General features: G+C 47.5%; 7 protein-coding genes across 7 annotated transcripts; 4 read left to right on the forward strand and 3 right to left on the reverse strand.

Moving 5' to 3' along the window:
• Window positions 1-416: 416 nt before the first annotated feature.
• On the forward strand, window positions 417-2,029 carry N7447_008727 (Peptidase S12 Pab87-related C-terminal; the record flags this gene model as incomplete). The annotated part of the gene is made up of 2 exons (XM_057232989.1): window positions 417-545; window positions 593-2,029. 2 exons carry the CDS (start codon window positions 417-419, stop codon window positions 2,027-2,029), a joined length of 1,566 nt encoding a protein of 521 aa, XP_057082531.1.
• Window positions 2,030-2,206: 177 nt separating this feature from the next.
• Window positions 2,207-3,147, reverse strand: N7447_008728 (sucrase/ferredoxin-like domain-containing protein; the record flags this gene model as incomplete). Its single annotated transcript, XM_057232990.1, has 2 exons — window positions 2,207-2,800; window positions 2,851-3,147. The coding sequence occupies 2 exons, from the start codon at window positions 3,145-3,147 to the stop codon at window positions 2,207-2,209; spliced, it is 891 nt and encodes a 296-aa protein (XP_057082532.1).
• Window positions 3,148-4,281: 1,134 nt separating this feature from the next.
• Window positions 4,282-6,965, forward strand: N7447_008729 (putative C6 transcription factor; the record flags this gene model as incomplete). Its single annotated transcript, XM_057232991.1, has 4 exons — window positions 4,282-4,992; window positions 5,076-6,354; window positions 6,413-6,828; window positions 6,891-6,965. 4 exons carry the CDS (start codon window positions 4,282-4,284, stop codon window positions 6,963-6,965), a joined length of 2,481 nt encoding a protein of 826 aa, XP_057082533.1.
• A 921-nt stretch (window positions 6,966-7,886) lies between these two features.
• On the forward strand, window positions 7,887-9,157 carry N7447_008730 (uncharacterized protein; the record flags this gene model as incomplete). Its single annotated transcript, XM_057232992.1, has 3 exons — window positions 7,887-8,894; window positions 8,951-9,083; window positions 9,132-9,157. 3 exons carry the CDS (start codon window positions 7,887-7,889, stop codon window positions 9,155-9,157), a joined length of 1,167 nt encoding a protein of 388 aa, XP_057082534.1.
• Window positions 9,158-9,368: 211 nt separating this feature from the next.
• Window positions 9,369-10,200, reverse strand: N7447_008731 (SDR family NAD(P)-dependent oxidoreductase; the record flags this gene model as incomplete). The annotated part of the gene is made up of 2 exons (XM_057232993.1): window positions 9,369-9,555; window positions 9,617-10,200. 2 exons carry the CDS (start codon window positions 10,198-10,200, stop codon window positions 9,369-9,371), a joined length of 771 nt encoding a protein of 256 aa, XP_057082535.1.
• A 3,063-nt stretch (window positions 10,201-13,263) lies between these two features.
• Window positions 13,264-13,752, forward strand: N7447_008732 (uncharacterized protein; the record flags this gene model as incomplete). Its single annotated transcript, XM_057232994.1, has 1 exon — window positions 13,264-13,752. The coding sequence occupies one exon, from the start codon at window positions 13,264-13,266 to the stop codon at window positions 13,750-13,752; it is 489 nt and encodes a 162-aa protein (XP_057082536.1).
• Window positions 13,753-16,025: 2,273 nt separating this feature from the next.
• N7447_008733 (uncharacterized protein) lies at window positions 16,026-17,623 on the reverse strand (the record flags this gene model as incomplete). Its single annotated transcript, XM_057232995.1, has 4 exons — window positions 16,026-16,355; window positions 16,416-16,787; window positions 16,838-17,429; window positions 17,490-17,623. The coding sequence occupies 4 exons, from the start codon at window positions 17,621-17,623 to the stop codon at window positions 16,026-16,028; spliced, it is 1,428 nt and encodes a 475-aa protein (XP_057082537.1).
• Between the last annotated feature and the right edge of the window lie 64 nt (window positions 17,624-17,687).

A 17,687-nucleotide genomic window follows, 5' to 3' on the forward strand; every position in this document is an offset into this window, starting at 1 on the left:
AATGACATTCTGTCTGCCTGTTAGGCTGACGGCTTACTTGAAACCTGGCCTGTCAGAAATGCCAATAAAGTATTTCACTAGTGAGTCACCCACCCAGAACGCGTCCCTGAATTAGAACCTAGTAAATTCAACCACCATGCCACCAATCCGGTCTCAATCCTCTAAAATTTCAACAGAGCAGGAGGGTAGAATCTTGTCTAAAAACGGGAAGTTGGGTTGGGTGGCTCACTCGCTGGTGTGGCCCACTCACTAGTAAAGTACGTTATAGGCTTAGTTCAAGTAATCTCGGACTCCCCTAGCGTAGAGCCTTGGGCGTGCGGGGGTGAGATGATTCGGAATGACTCTATTTAGCTTTGATGCCACTGATAAAATGCGGCTCTAACGAACTGGTCCATCATCACATTGCTTCCTTGACAATGACCATGGCCCCCGAGCAGTCACCCTTCGATGCCGAGTTTGATGTTCTTGTAAAAGAGCAACTGGAAAAATGGAAAGTCCCCGGCTTGAGTATCGCAGTTATTCATGGACCTAATACATACACCAAGGTAATCCCGTCGATCCGTTTGATGTATTAAATAATCACAGAGTATAGGCATATGGAAAGGCGGAACTGCCAAATCCCACCACAGATCGACCACCCCGGGATATGACAACTGATACGTTGTTCGCAGCATGCAGCACCACCAAGGCCTTTACCAGTGCTGCAACCTCCATGGCAATCCAGGACAGCAAGGCCACCAAGTCCCCGATCGACTGGGACACATCTCTGGCTTCCCTAATCCCAGAAGACTTTATCCTGGAGAACGAGTACGCGACCAAGAACATTACACTTGAAGATGCGCTATCGCATCGGTCGGGCATGCCAGATCATAACTGGACCTTGGCTTTGTGCTCAAATGATGGCCAAACGCCGCGCTCCATAGTTCGTGCGATGCAATATATGCCCCTTGCGACACCGCCGCGCACCAAATACCACTATAGCAATCACATGTTTATTGCTGTGTCGCATGCGTTGGAGCAACACACCGGCGAAACCCTGGGAGCGTTCATGAAGAAACGCATCTGGGACCCGCTCGGTATGAGCGAAACGTTCTTCTCGCCAAGCGAAGCCCAGGCAAATCCATCAACTGCCGCAAAACTTGTGCAAGCATACGACTGGGCTCCTACGGAGGAAGGCGGAACGTTCATTCCAAAGCCACAGCTGGACTGGAAACCTAACAGTGGTGCTGGTGCTATTGTCAGCAGCGTTGTCGACTACGCCCGTTGGATACGGGAGTTGATTGAAAAAGCCGGGCCGTTGAAAGGACATGACAGCTTGACAGATCCGCGGACGATATATTTCCAGAATGATGATTTGAATTTGCCGGCTCCGTACCATGGGTATGCGCTCGGATGGGTCGTGGATAATTACCGCGGGCAGCATTTCTATAGCCATGCCGGTGGCTGGCCTGGTTACGGGAACTGGGTGGGATTCGTCCCTGAGAAGAAGTTTGGATTTGTGGTTATGGGCAATTCCTCTTCGGCTCGGTATGCTGCGTTTAGATTGGCCACTTATCTTTTGGACAGGCGGCTTGGTCTATCAGATGATCCAAAATACGAGCAGCAGATTGATGCTTGTATTGCGAGACAAACTCAGACATGGGAGTCGAGTCTTGAATATGAAGATGTGGAGGATTCGAAGAAACGGGTGTTTCCTTCTTTGCCTGCTCCTCCAATCCCATGTACCTTGCCTCTGTCTGGATATGCTGGAACATACAGACACCCCATGGGTGTGACTTTATTCATCCGAATAAGCATTGATGGACTCATTGTTGACCTGCGGGATCGAGTCATTCCGTGTGAACTTTCTCTTGCTCATGCAAGTGGGGAACATTTCGTGGGCAGCATCCATAATTCAGGATTAAATTTGTTGCCGCCCTTCCCTGTGGAATTTTATATTGATGCTACGGGGGTGGTGAAAAGAGTTGGACTTCTTTTGGAACCAGCTCTGAAGGATAAGAAGCTCTGGTTTGATCGTTGTGACTCCTAGGCCTTTATGATGCTATGCAAGGGATAGGAAAAGAAAAACGAGCAAGAGGGATCTAGTATATAGTACGGATCATCTAATTCTTGCCCAAAGTCCTTGGCGTTTCTCATTTCCCTCGCTATGAACGCATTGAAGGTCATCGATTAAAATACAGCTAGGTCTAGCACTATTATCTCGCAATTACCAGCTCGTCAACCCTTTCGCCCTATCAAACCCACCCCTCAACTGTGACTCAGGATGCACGACTTTCCCCTGTAGAATAGTGTACTTAACAATGCCCTCACAATGCTCAGGCCGTACACGCGCAAGCCAAATCATCTGCTGATCCTTCTTACGATAGATCAAAACATTCGCAGAGAACTTATGCCCGCCGACATGCGACACGAAGAAAATGCCCGCCCCACCAGCCCGGGAGTCATCCGCATCCCGATCCAGTCCAAGCGGACGGAGATGTCGCTCCAGCTCGCGCTTAATGAGTGGTGCTGTAATGCCGCAGCGCGCATCTCGGCGCCCGTGCGAGCAGAGTAAAATTACATAGTCGAGTTCACAGGGTCGAGCGCTCATCCCACTCGTGGGAGAGATAGTGCCGTTTCCATTTTTCTGGTCGATGGGGTGGTCGATGAATCTGGCGATCAGGCCCTGAACGTCTATCTGTGTGACAGAGTCGACGTATGTGAATGATGGTAGAATTAGTACTGTTGTACCTTGCTTAGAACTATCGTCTGTGGTTGGTTGTTCTGGAGGAGTGAGATTTGATGCTGAGACTTTGATGTGCTGGATCAGGTGTTAGTGGAGGTATGCTAGATGTGAATTTCGAAACTTACACCATGATCTGACCTCGCCCCATTGAAAGCTTCCATCAAACTTCCTGTCACATTTTCGACATCCTTTTCCTTCCAGTCGGATTGGCCCGTTGCTACGAGAACATGCGCGTGAAATTCTTTGATTTGGCCATAAAGAGGTCTTGAAGCCTCGACTTTGACTTTTGATGGAAACTGCACAGTGCAGTCGGTGCAGTCTTTTAAACATTCGGGGCCGTCCTCTTTGGGATCCACTTTAGGAAAGACGTAGTCGTTGGCGCTGGCGCCTGTGCGGCCCAAGGAAAGCAAGGAACGTAGCATGGTCGAAGGTGTAATTGAATTACGACGAGGTTGGAAGTTGAAAGTTTAGTGCAGATGTTAGGTGTTTTTGAAGTTAAAAATTGCCTGGCGAGATAGATGTAAACCTCAGTATCTCCGAGACGTGCGCCGAGTCCGGTCGAAAAGCCCGAACTCCGAGTTGACAGGGTTATCCCCAGACTCGGATCTCTCTAGGGCTGATGTTAAGTGGAGATAATTAATTTGGTGACCCCGTTTTATCCTATTTTGTAGGGCCTAGTGTTTTTAGTCCAACGCGGAGACTTACAGCCATTACATCCCTTTGATCTGCATCTACCACGTGGAATCAGCCCGAAATACACGTCACATTCTGCTAGCATGGCAATTGGCCGTTGACAGCGACACGTACAGCCTAATCTTATCAGATCCTCGTGCAGAGCACTCCCCATCAACCTCAGCGCCACGTCTTTGAAATACCGTCTGGTGTAACGGACTTTTGAAATCTGGTGTCAGTTTCCAAGGCTCATATAGTCCTATTTTGCGAGAAAGAACGAGATAAAACAAACATCTATGTAATAAGTGCTACGTGGTTATCCGCACCCGTATGGTGGGTAAACCAAGTGAATCAGGTCCCATAAATGCGTACAACTTCTTGTCGGTGATGACTATTCTCGTGATTTGGAATTAGACCAACATCGGGGATAATCTTGTGTCGTTGCCTAGAGGTTGCAAAGAGACGCAGTTGCCCATTGCCAATACTTGAATATTTCCCGGTAGGTCTTGGAGAATTTTCAATTTCGAAGTGTGAAGGATAATAAGCTATACTCCTTTTAATACACTAAAACCAAGCGTATAGCCCCCTTCGCGGAGTTTGTTAATATTCCGTGGGTCTTTCGGAAAATATATCCGAAAGCGAAGATGCAGGACAAAAAGAAGATAAATTCCAATGAAAAAAAAGAAAGAAATAAAAAAAACAAATAGGGAATTGAAAAAAACCAAAAAGAAAACACACGACGTCGGTCAGACTTTCCGCATTGGGTCGTCCCACGGGCGCAGAGCGGGACCACGTAAGCCGGAGCTGAGCCAATTCCCAGAACTTCCCACACATCTCGGACATAAGAACTCTCCTAAGTATAACCCGAGCTTGTTGCCAATAAGATGGATGTTCAAGGGAATGCCCAGCCCGATCGCGTGCGCAAGCGTCGCCGCCGCACAATGGCGTGCACGCAGTGTCGCACGCGCAAGTTGCGATGTGATCGCGAGTATCCCACTTGCAGTCGCTGTTTGAAGAGCAGAACACCGAGCAAATGCACATATGAGGATGGCTTCTTATGGCAGCAACCGACCACTGTCACGACTACTGCATTAGCTACCGACCAAAGGTCCACGCTATCTATGCCCAGAGATACCCCAATTGACACACCTCCGGATTCGGGAATACCGACAGTGGCAACTCGGACGGAGCCTTTCCCAGCTAGTGAACTTCCTCGTATGGCTATGGCCGGCAGTCCAATGCATCACGACTATCATGGTCTTACGGGGCATGCTCTTGCACCGCCCTACAGAGGTCGACCACACGACAGAGAGCGAAAGGACTGCTTTTTGGAAACTGTTCTCGGCGCTCCTAAGGCTGCTGTCAATCAGGAATCTTACGTGAACATGGGTTTACAGCGTCCGAAGCGCCCGGCGCCAGCATCAGAGCAAGATACGCAAGCACCGTCGCAGGTCGACTATGCGCACATTGACGAAGAAGAGGACCCGCTATCACCTACGGACCAGCTAGACCTCGCTCCTCGCATGATGATGAGAGGCCGTGAAACCAAAACCCGTTACAGCGGATCGGGCATCTTTGCCAGTCTAGTAGCACAGGTCAGCACCCCCTCCTCCCCCACCTGCTCTTTAGATTTCAATCACCAATGGCATCCAAAACACGGAGGCTGACATATTCGTAGTTTCCGGATATAAGATCATTTGCGGAAGAGATCAGGCTTTCTACTCCTATTTTCGCACAACTTCAGCCGGATCTGAGAAGGGTTAAGCGCGGGCTATTCAAACTTATGGTGCTCAATCGGCCCATCCCAGACCCTACAACGGCTTCGCTAATTAACATGCTGCCCTCGCGCGGCGTGGTCGATGAACTGATTGGGTTATATATCACTTATATTGAGTCCACTCACCGCATTCTTCATGTTCCATCGTTCTTACGAGAGCTCGACCAATTCTGGGCCATGCTAGACAGCCCGGCCTCAATATCTGCTGCCTTTACAGTTCAGGTACTGTTAGTCCTTGCCTGCGCATGGAACCTCGCGGATTTTGCTAGTCTGCAGTCAAAAAGCGTGGGCGAACTCAAATGCCAGTCTGCAATGGAGTGGACGCTGCACGCAGAAAAATGGATCGAGAATCTTCACACCAAGCGTCCGGAGATCACATCAATGCGGCTATCTATCTTATTGATTTTGGCGCGCAACGCCCACGGCATGAAACGCAGCCAGGCTTGGCTTACAACAAGTACATTGGTCAAACAAGCAATGATGGCAGGATACCATCGCGACCCAAGCCGGTATGCGCGGATCTCTGTATTCAATAAAGAGATGCGACGGCGAATATGGACAACCATTGTGGAACTGGACCTGCAGATTGCTCTTGACCGGGGAATGCCACCGTCAGTACAAAGCTTTGACTATGATGCGGCTCCGGGGCTGAACATTTTCGACGACGAAATCCACGAGAATAGCACCGAGGCTCCCCAAAGCCGCCCATCGTGGGAAGTAACCGACTCCTCCTTCCAATTTATCCTGAGTCGGTCGCTACCTCTCCGCCTTCAAGCATGTTCTCTCATGCACTCCCCACGGATCAGCTGTCGATATGAGGATATTCAGCGCCTGGACGGTGAGCTGAACCGCCATCTTTCTCGGATTCCTTCGTGGGTGACAGTAGACCCCAACGACATCGCAACCCAACACAAAGTCATACTGTGGAAAGGATTGATTGAGACCAAACTTTCCCAGACACTACTGTCTGTCCACACCCCTTTCGCAATTGAAGCACGACGAGAATCACTCTTTGCTCCCTCCGCGCGTACTCGCATGGATGCCGCGACTAGAATATTGACAACCCAGCGCCGGCTACACGAGATATCGCGAACGCTATCGCTATGTATGCTTGGTGAATGGACTATCCACGCCTACATATCTATTTGCCAATTGCTACACACAACCGAATTTGACGCCTGTAAGTCTTTCCTGTGGTTCAATACTTGACTATGAGAACCCAAACTCATATTTTGCAGCTACCCCCTCCCATCCTATCTCATCAACCTTCATTCTCCACAATATACCCGGAGTCCCCGAATCGCTCCTATCACTTGTAGAAACAGCCCTGATCGTCTTGGAAGAGCGCTGCCTTTTAATGACCAAGGGAGCAAAAGACTATTATTTCCTTTCGACGATCGTCGCACTAGTCAAATCCCGACTCTGGCCGGCACAAGCAACTATGTATAAGCAGCAGGTTGTTGAACGAGTGCTGTCATTTGCGCAGATTCTCTTCTCTCGGCACATGAATTGCGACCACCTCGGCGACAAGGGGGTGGGTAATTTCAAGAACAACCAGCTGGCTACATTTATGGCGGCTCCAACAATGGTACCTGTGATGCAGCCCGAATTTGATTCTAATGGGATGCTCCCGCCGCCGCAACCTGGCGTGTTAGTGAGTTGCATGCTTTTCTTAGTTCTCCTCTTTTTTTTTAACGCTAACTATGGGGTTCCCAGCCGCCGGATGAATTCGATCCTTTCTTGGAGATCTTCGATTGGGAGGATCTGACAAGCATGACGTTCCCCTGTTGAGCATACTTAGAGCAGGCTTTAGCTTTTTATACGGACACTGTACGATACCACGTCTTTTGCATTTACTGTGTCCCGACCATTGTATATAGTTGAGCTCAGGAAATACCCACAAATATCAAGAAATTAGTCGCACTGCGGTCATTCATATTTCGTTGCGTAATCATGATGTTGTCATTCAGTTGGGTCCACCATGAGATCATGATTGGAGAGATTAGCATTGACGGCATGCAAGGGAGTGCAGGGTCAAACAAAATAGAAAACAATGCCACACTCAGCATTAATTTGTATTATTGCCTAACGTTATATAAAACTATTTTTCTCTAGTTAGCCTCAACTAACAGTTGCGTTGCTGCCTTGCCTATAGCGCAAAGTCTTATTGGCTATTGATCGTCATAACGGGGATATTCATCAATTGACCTTTTGTGCAATCTTTGGACGCTGTATTTCATACTAATAAGGAACCGGAAATATAAGCCATCGATATGTAGACCCGGTTTAGTACTTGAAGGTACATCTGTACAAGGGAGATTCTGGCTGTGAGATTAGGTATCTTTATGTACCCGTCCAAATACAGAAGTGGATTTGATCTCGATCTGTCCATGACATGAAAAAGTAAAAATAAAAAAACTAAAATATTTGGCTTTGCAATTGACTTCGATAAGGGCTGTGCTTTGCTATGCTTTGCTATGCTTTGCTGTGCTTCTTTTTCTTTCCTTTGCACACTTGTACCATGTGTTTCTTTCTTTCTATATCTCCGTTTTTACTCCTATCCTCTACCCCTTTTCACTGCATCAAACATTAAAGACTAGAATGGAGGCATGTCTATCATTTGATAACTCCCAACCCGGTCAACCAGGCCAATCCCCCTCATATAATCCCTACATCCTCGGATATAACCCCATATACATACTCAACTCGACGATGCATCGCCTCCTACTCCTCTCAATAATCATCGCGATTGCAGCCCCACTGGCGGGATCCGTCCCAACCGAAGCCCGGGGTCACAACCCGAAGCAAGTATACAAAACAACGGACAAGTTCCCCCTCGCAAACCCAGGAAACATTCCAGCCCACGACCCAAACATCATCCTGCACAACGACAACTATTACCTGTTCAAGGGCGGAATCAACATCCCAATCTTCAAATCAGCCAATATATCCGGTCCATGGGAAAAGCTCGGCACAGTTCTAGCCGGCGACAGCATAATAAACAAAGGCAATCCCTCCCGACCATGGGCCCCAACAACAATTGAAAAAAACGGCACCTTCTACTGTTACTACACGCTGAGCGCAAAGGGGTCCCGCAATAGCGCAATCGGCATCGCGACGACAACAGCCCTTGACGGTAGTCCCTGGACCGACCACGGCGTTGTCATTAATACAAGCAAGGGTTTAGGGTCCGCGCTGTGGCCGTACACGATCACAAACGCCATCGATGCATCTGTGATCGTTGACCAGGATTCCGGACAGAGTTATCTCAATTACGGAAGCTTTTGGCATAATATATGGCAGGTGCCGTTGACGGATGATTTGCTTTCTGTTAAGGATGCGAGTGGGCCAGATGCGGTTCAATTGACGTTTATGCCGGGCGCAAAGACCAAGCCCGAGGAGGGTGTTTGGATGAGTTTCCGGAAGGGATATTATTATGTTTGGTTTAGTCATGGGAATTGTTGTAACTTCCGGAAGGGGTTCCCTAAGCGTGGGAAGGAGTATAGTATTCGTGTTGGGAGGTCGAAGAATGTGCGTGGGCCTTTTGAGGATAAAAAGGGGAAATCGTTGGTCGAGGGCGGTGGAACGGTGGTTTATGGTTCTAATAATGGCGTTGTGTACGCGCCTGGTGGCTTGGGTATTTTGGATGGGAAGAATGATTCCATGCCGGATATTCTTTACTATCATTATTTGAATACGTCCATTGGGTTTGAACACAAGGTGAGTTTTGGTTGTGTTCGTTTTCGCTTTTGGGTTTGAACTGACTGTTCTCGCAGCAAGCTCAGCTCGGCTGGAACTATCTCGACTATGAGGATGGGTGGCCGGTGCCTTTTGCAGGCCAAAATCCCACAGCCAATGTCGCCTTTGTCCATGGACCTCCTAGTTGGGGTTATATCACAATCATTTTCGGTATGAAAACATTCATGATCATGTGTGTTGATGCTGATACGTGTATAGGTTTATGGCTGTCCATATGCAGGTGATTATAACCGTGGCCCTACCCCGTTTCTCGCTCCCTCATGTTCCTTTCGTGTATTTCAGCGATTGCATTCATCTATCATGGCGGCGTTTGATTGAATTCCCGGCATTATGTCTATCATCTAGCAAGCGTTTCATTTTGTTCTCCATCAATGGATGTCATTGGCATATCAAGCCGTGGCGATAAACCCAATACATGCCCTTGAAACAACACAGTTATTCCCACCCACCATCAACACTGAGAATCTGTCCAGTCGTATACGAGGAAGCATCACTGAGCAAGAAAATAACCGTCTGAGCAACCTCGTCACTGGTCCCGACGCGTGGGATACTAACGGGCGGAATACTCATTCCGCCCTGGATTTCCTTCGCCATCTCCAGCAGAGGAGTCTGAATAGAACCACTAACACAAACGAATCAGTCAGATCCACCAAAAAAAAAAATAACCAAACACAGATACTCACGGCGCAACAGCGTTAACCCTAATCTCAGGCCCAACCTCCTTCGAAACCGACTTCGTCAACCCGGTAACAGCATGCTTCGTAGTCGAATACCCAGCATGCAACGGAAACCCCTTAATCCCCTGAATACTCGATGCATTAACAATGCTGCCCTTTCCACCAGGCGCAGTCGCGGTAATCGCCTTCAGCTGCGCCCGCAGACAGTACATTAATCCGGTGACATTGACACGCATCAACATATCCCACTCGGCATCATCCTGGTCAACGAACTTGCCAGTGCCATGGTTCTTGCCAATCGTGCCAGCCATATTTGCCGCGCCATCCAATCGTCCGAAGCGCGAGATAGTACTGTCGATCCAGTCTTTTACCGCGCTCGCATTGCTGATATCCAGTGCGGTTGTGGTGATTGTCTCGGCTGTTGAGGATCCGAACTCGGCTTCGATTGTCTCCCGTGCTGTGGCGAGGACTTTCTCGCTCAGATCTGCAAGAGAAAGGAGGGCTCCCTGCGAGTGTAATTGACGTGCCACGGCGAGTCCGATTCCGCCCAGACCGGTCACGGCGTATACCCTGCCTTTGACGGAGTCCATTGTTGATGTGTGTTGGTTGGGTATGGGGTTTTTTGAGTTTGGAATTTGTGGGGTAGGGATGTTATGAATTGAGAGAGTAGCTTTGATTATTTGTATATGTGGGATCCATGGATGTGACGGTTACTTTGGATAATGGCGGGGGATAACGTGGGATAACGTGGGATAACGTGGGGTCGGAGATACTCCGTGGCCAATCTAACATGGTCGGGTATATTCAAGTTGCATTCATCGGCTAAATGGTGTGGTTAGGGTCTCCTTGAACACCCGCATAGCCCCTAAGCCATATTGGATAATTGGAATTATATATTCCTCTACACTCTGGCCGCGAGTCATCTGGAATGCCTCCAGGTCTAGATATCGGAGTTGATGGCCCATCTCGTATGAGATTGGCTGGAGTTCCGGTAAAATCATGGTAGAAGTCCAAAGTACTTATCACGGATGAACTATCTGCGCTACTATATATATTGGTCCTGGGCATATCCATCAGAGCGAGAGCTCTGACATAGTGGTCCTTTTGGCCGGGTTAGAGAATGTGCACCCAGGCATATCCTTTACAGGAAGGATATACGGATTTACTGGAAGTAGTGTGCCACCTTTTAAATAAAGAATAAGTATTCGTGTTTACATCGATCTCTATTAGAATTACAATCGAATGCTTTATAGGGGAGCTTATTATACCACTGTGGCAAAGCGCCATCACAACTAGGTACTATCAAGGAAGGGGCAAGGTGGGGATGTGCCTACAGGTTTATTTGCCAAATAGCTGCTTGTAACAATAGAATGAGCACGTATAGACATAATGATATCTCTCTACTTTGACGGCGCCGCTATGTTTGTATTTGTGGGTATAACGGGATGAAGCGTGCAAATGCCATCCAAAGTTCTGTCGCTTAATGTAGTACTAGCTAGTAAAGATTATGAGAACGAAGCTGAAGACTATATTAGTCTACTATAGGGATAATCATGTACTGTGAGAGATTCAAATACGAAGGTACTAGAACCTGGTACAGCAAGGTACATAGATATGTAAAATCGTGGCTGGAAGCTAAGTAGTGACTCGAAGCCAATGGAAAAATACGCCTCGTATCAAATGCGGCTGGTGGTGGTGGTCAGCTAGCTTAGATCGACTAGGGTTCCTGATACCCTTAGGGGGAAACAGGAAGTGAGTAGCCTTAGAGATTACGAGGGCAAGGTGACACCAAGAATCCGAAACTTACGCATCACTGTAAGTGAAAGATTTCATATTCAGAGGTATGTCGGTATTTACGGAGCTTAAATTTCAACCAAGGTCTTCGCTATTTTGTGTTAGTTATAGATATCAGCAACTTAGCCTTTCAGACCTACGTATCCTGCATATTGATTTTCAGCACTGAGATGGTATCGCGGAATAAAGTGCATCGAGCTATTTGTAAATCTGTCTGTCGCATTCGTGCGGTATAGAAACGTGTACATCGACCTATAAATTGTATGAGCTCTAATAATGGCATGAATATGTGACCGGAGCGGTAAGGTACATCTATCAGTGAGTCAGATGGGAAGATCAACTACACGCATGGACCCCCGATTCTGTCGAATAACTGTCATATGGACTGCTAACAGGCCGAATTTCCGGGCGACAGGTGAGAATAGCTTCAGCATCTTGGCAGACTAGTTACTACTATGAAATTTGCCAACAGCTCTAGGGAGACGGAGTTTAAATAATATAGCCGTGCCACTATTCTGACTTGTTGGACTGTGCACGAGTGCATACTACGATATATGTTCTATCATACAATCGTGATCTTTTCAAAATTATAAATTGCCTAAAAATCGATTCTTTATTATCTCAGGTCTTGCAAATTAGATGGATTTCTGATTTATATCTATATCGCCGCCGGCTTAGCACTTTTACTTTCAGTTAAAATATTTAGGGCAAGTGATTAAGTTTATATTTATCCCACGTCTTTTTTACTTGTTTCCAGACATATTGTTCTACCCTATATTTTTAACGACAACGCCTATAGGGTCCGATAACCAGGCTCCAAGCTTTACTATATAGTAACCACTTTAGAGGTACACTATGTGACTTAGAAGGGAGCATATAATGCACTTTTGCAAGGTATGCCGGGTACCAGGTGGCACATGATTTTCGGGGTAAAAATACCCTGTTCCAACCATGTAATTTATCTCAGGATCCTGACAAACATCCATGGATGGCAACGAAAATATGAATTCATATTGTTCGCCAAGAGCGGCCCAGTGGATGATCTTACCTGGTTTGGTAATCTCTGCAGCTCGCGACGTATGAAGGGCTCTGAGGCCGGGGAATTCTTGAAGAAACGATGCTGTAAATACTAAATCTTCCATTGTACAATTGCTTGCGGCCAGGAGGTGATGAGTCGAGTTGGGTAGATCATTTGGCTTGGGGTCGATTACAACGCTATGCAATATATGAAGTATTTTAATTATAGTCTCCACTTAGATCTCTCGGGACAGTCAAGCAGAATGTCTCAGTTTCCACAGTCTCCAAAGCGGGCCTCGTGATAGTGGGGTTTTCCCGGGGTAGCTGCCTCTTTGGATCATTTTGGGGGACGGAGGACGATGAGCTGCCATTAAATGGACGTTAGAGTTCACCTAAAAACGCCTGCTGTTGGTGGCGTTCGGCTTAGCTGCTTCCCCATTAACTTGGCATTCAGCTTTCGCGGACGAAGGAGAGAGCATTGCAGATTATCTATTGAAAATTCCTCAAGTAGAACTTGGCGGACATGGGAGTTAATATGGGCCTTGGGGCCATGTCGGTACTAGGGGTTTTAATTGGGTTGGGGCGATATAATGGACACTGCTTCACTGCTTTATTCTACTACGCTATCTGTTAAATATTGTCAACTCATGATGTCATCTTGATATGAAAGCAATGTAGGATGCAAGGCAGCTTTCAGAGGCAATGCATAAATCTTGGAAGTCGAGGAAGTATAAAAACCCCTGAACAGCACCATCAAGATGAGGGTATCAACAACAACCTATCCCAACAAACTACAAACTACAGCACTTTAATCCTCAAATCTCAAATTTCACAACATAATCATGCTTTCTCTCCGTGTCACTCTTCTTTGCCTGATGGCTACCTCTGGAACCGTGTACGGCGAACGCCTGAGGGCCGTCTGGTCATCTGGTTCATTCGCATCAATCTCCGGCCCTGACGGTGGCAGTTCCGGGTCTAACTATGACTCGGGCTTCGCAATCCTCAACAAGGATGGCAACGCCATTTATGAAAACGGCTGGCCCGGCGATCATTCAGCCTGTCAACAATACGACGGCCGCGAGTGGACTATGGAGGGCGCCTGCTGGAATAAAGCACTCAAGTTCTACTGCAAGGCCGACTTCGCAGGCACCCCTGAGGAGTGCGAGGTCAAGAACGATCAAGGCATAGCCATTGGCAAAGGTGTGGGAATAAAGAACACAAAATTCATTGGCATCGCCATTGGTACAGATGCTTCCTGTGCCATCGAATTTGATTCTGACAGTGCTGGCTGCCCTGTCAGTGAGGGCGAGGGCCCCTTTAAGGTCATCTAGGGTTGAACAACATTACAAATTGCTCGATATACCCTGCAAATGTTGGAATTTTCTTTTGTATCTAGGCAGTACTCTATTGCAATTCAGATCCATGACTCCTTGCCTGTTACTACCTAGGGCTGAGTTTTGATTAAACAAAAAGTGTGGGATAATACGTGGGGGATAAACATGCATAAAACATGGGCAGAGACCTTTGACGCTAGTAGATCCACTGTGGAGGTAAGTGAATCCCACCAAGTTGGACAGTTGTAACTAACTAGTTAACGTATTTCACCACCGAGCTGGACAAACCTCGTAGCTGGACACCCCACCTACCCGATTAATTTTAAATACATATAACTCAACCAAACGTAATTAAATCAATTCAACTAGAAATTGGTCTATCTAGACATATTTCTTTTCCATGCCCATCTGCATATTCCACACCCCCGGGGCACCGGCGAAGAGTTCGTTCATTCCTCAATTCGCAATATGAAAGCCGCGACCATAGAGATACCACAACTCGGCAATTAAGCTTGAAGGGAAGATATCACAACAATATTTCTTTTCGCTTATATACGTCTGCGGGTTCTCTTAGCCTTCATCTCGGATCGTTCTTATCATGCTATACTTCTCCTTTGGACCGCTACTTTTTCTCTTGTTATACTCTGCTTCTCCTTCGAGTCACTAGGCTATAATCGGTTCTTGCTTTTATCTTATTCAAGTAATAAAATTTATCTGAAGCACCCTTTAATCTTCCTGGAATTCTATATGCTGAATGTAGTAGTTGTTATTGTAACATATAGAAAGGATGGGGAATGAGTACAATAGCTTGAAGACACGTTTAAGTCTTCAAATAGTACTGTATCCTAGCATCCCTTAGATGTCTTTCTTAGACTATCTTAGTTTTAGAGGACAGGAAGAAGGAGAGAGAGAGAGAGAGCTATCTATCTATCTGGATTCTGTCCCATCGTGGTGCCTGAGGCTGTGTATTACGCATCAGGCATCACGCAGATTCTCCGTGGGGAATTCTCGTGTATTGGAAAATTTTGCCACTTATGGAACTTTGATAATCCAATCGGATCCTTCGAATCAACCCTGCGTTATGCAGGCTGCCGATATGCTTGCATTATAAGGACGAAAGCGCTTATTGAGCTCTGATGTCAATGCATCAGTTGCTTGTAATTGCCAAGTTGATCTAAGGCTTGCCAAGACGTCCATTGTGCAAAAGATCCTAACTTGATAAATGGTAGAAGAATTGGCCCCAGTTGGTTCATATAATAAGCATATATGTAACTCTCAGATCCAAGGTTGATGGATTGACTTCTGGCCGGAGCCATATTAATTGAATATATGTACACGTACAATATGCATCGAAACTCCATAAACCGCAAATAGGTATCTCAAAATGCAAAACTCAACACCCCAATGCCATCAAAAAAACATCCCCGATAAAAGCATTGCCCCAACCAGCAAAGAAACCCATCCCACCGCCGGACCCCTTGCCCCCGAACTTTTCTCCGTTTTGGTCCCATGTACAACATCTTGAGCATTCAAGCAGTACATGACCTTTTTCGCCTCAGCCGAAGTGCGCGTATCACAAATAGCCGTACAAGGATCCGGGTCCGCAAAAGTCCACACCCCATTCGGACAACAATCCTGCAAAAGAGCCTTCATATCTCGGTGCGGATGTTGTGGCTGGTACAGCGGGACTTGGTTATAATATTGGATATTGGAGGGCAGCGGAGGCATTGCATCGCGCAAGTTGGAGCATTCGGCCGGTTGTGTGAATTGTGTGCCGTTGGAATCGCTTATAGGAGGTGTCATGGTGAATTGTGTGTTTGCCGGGATGGTCCGGTCCGAGATATTGTGACGCGACGCGAAACGCGAAACGCGAAATAGGACAGGCGTTATTTAGGGTGAGGATGTGCGGTCGATCGGTGGGATGTTTGACAGCAGGGAAATCCAGGGGTTTTATTATGAAAATCATCCCACGGCCTTAACCTCCTGAAGGTGGGAAAAGTGCCAAGCCACTATCGTTGGAGATATTGGCCTGAGAAGTGGAGTAGCTGACGGGTGTTCAGGACCTGCCATCTGCGGGAAGGGATGGCAAGGACTCATTCGTTCGTCGATCTCTTTGGCCCTTTTTCGTCCTTTTCCTTTTTGGCATTTGGTCTTTAGAGCCAAAGTGAGACAAGGGAAAGTGCAATCTCATAATTCAGTTTCTCCTTGCTTAGTTTTGTGATCTGTATATTGTCTTTCTAATACGGAGAAAATAACCCTTACGGTCAAATTTACAATCGAGCCATTTGATTGACTCGTCGCCACATTTTCTTTCGGCGTTCGTGTCCTTCGTTGAAATCCGCCAACCATTTCTGCTCGAACCTAGGTAGGCACCGTCCTGCACCACGAGGTTCCCCTGCAAGATGGCGGAGGCTCTCGAAGTAGGGCTCAAATTCCGGGTTGAGCACTGTGAATCCGGGGCCATCGCTCTTCTGTGCAATACGGTCGGTTTCCCATTTTTCCTGCTCGGCAATCGAGGGCAGATTTGCTTTGCCCGCGAGAACACGCGCGGCTGCGACGGCCTGCCATTCAAAAACTTTGAAGGTCAATCCCGCACCAACCTGGGGATACTTTGTTAGCATTCGATTCGGGGAATTGTTTTTCCGGCTCGAGAGACTCACAGCGCCTACAAAAACGAGGGATGGATCATGTCTATAAAAGACATGTTGGTAGAGATCCGGCACACGATTGTTCCGTGTGGCGACCTCAGGCAAGAACGGAAGAGTCCAGCTGAAGCCAGTTCCGAAAATCAGATGGTCGACACCGGTTTCAGAGGTATTGTCTTCGAAATGCACGGTCCGTTCGCCTTCATCATTACTCGTAATGTGTGAGATGGGCGGGCAACGCTGGATTTTAGGGTGCTGGAAAGCGAGATCTCCGAAATAGGCGTTGTAACGACCACGGACCACAGCAATGACTGGTGTCTGGGCGCTACCAACCAAACTCACCGCAGTATCAGCGGCGGAAACAGACGCGCCGACGGTGATGACTTTCTACGATGTGTAAGCGGATGGTAAAATAATATGGTTGGAGCTTCATTTACCTTTCCCTGATATTTCTCAGGCCCACGGTAATGCTTTGTATGTTGAACACTACCGGGATACCTCGCAGCAAACTCCTTCAACCCTGGAATCACAGGAATAAACGGCACCGCGTAATGCCCCGAAGCCACCACAACGGCATCATACTCCTCAGCCCACCAGTAGTCTGACTTGGCACCGTCCACAACTTCCGTTCGGCGGAATGTAAGCACCCATTTCTGACTGCTGGGGTCTTTGATTGCGCGTTCAACAGTAGTGTTATACTGGACAAGATCTTGATACCCGTTCCGGTTAAACAGGTCCTCAATATACTTGCGGATAACCGAATGGTGTCGGAAAGGCGTGTCAGAGCCATGACGCTCGATCGACCACTGGGATCGAACTTCGGGAATCTCCTCTTGAGAAAATGACATGGCTCCCGCGTTCACGTTAGTCTCCAGCGCCGGGTACACAGCGGAGTCCATGAATCGGTCCTGGGAGACTACGGGCGTCCGGCACGGGAGGTGCTCGGGGATTTTGAGAGGCGCATCGGCTGTTCGCGCAGCTAGACCGTCAAAGTCGAGCTGCTGCGGCGGCTCATCGTCTCTTGATACCCTGTTGTTTTTTGTTAGGGTTAGGAATTGGTGGAGATATTAGAGTAATATAGTAACATACCAGCATCCGCCGGCTGTCTCTTGTCTTTCAAATACACGGATGACATCAAATGCTTTCTCTTGTGCCAGTGCATCGACTGCAATAGCGCCAGCTGGGCCGGCCCCGATGACGGCTATGCTTTTGATTTGAGGCATAGTATGACACTATATATTTTTGGTGATTGGCAAGAGTTTGGGTATATAGCAGCTCTTCATCAAA

Source organism: Penicillium robsamsonii (assembly GCF_028829455.1).
Source record: "Penicillium robsamsonii strain IBT 29466 chromosome Unknown utg000005l_segment0_segment0, whole genome shotgun sequence".
In the NCBI taxonomy this organism is placed as follows: Eukaryota; Fungi; Ascomycota; class Eurotiomycetes; order Eurotiales; family Aspergillaceae; genus Penicillium; species Penicillium robsamsonii.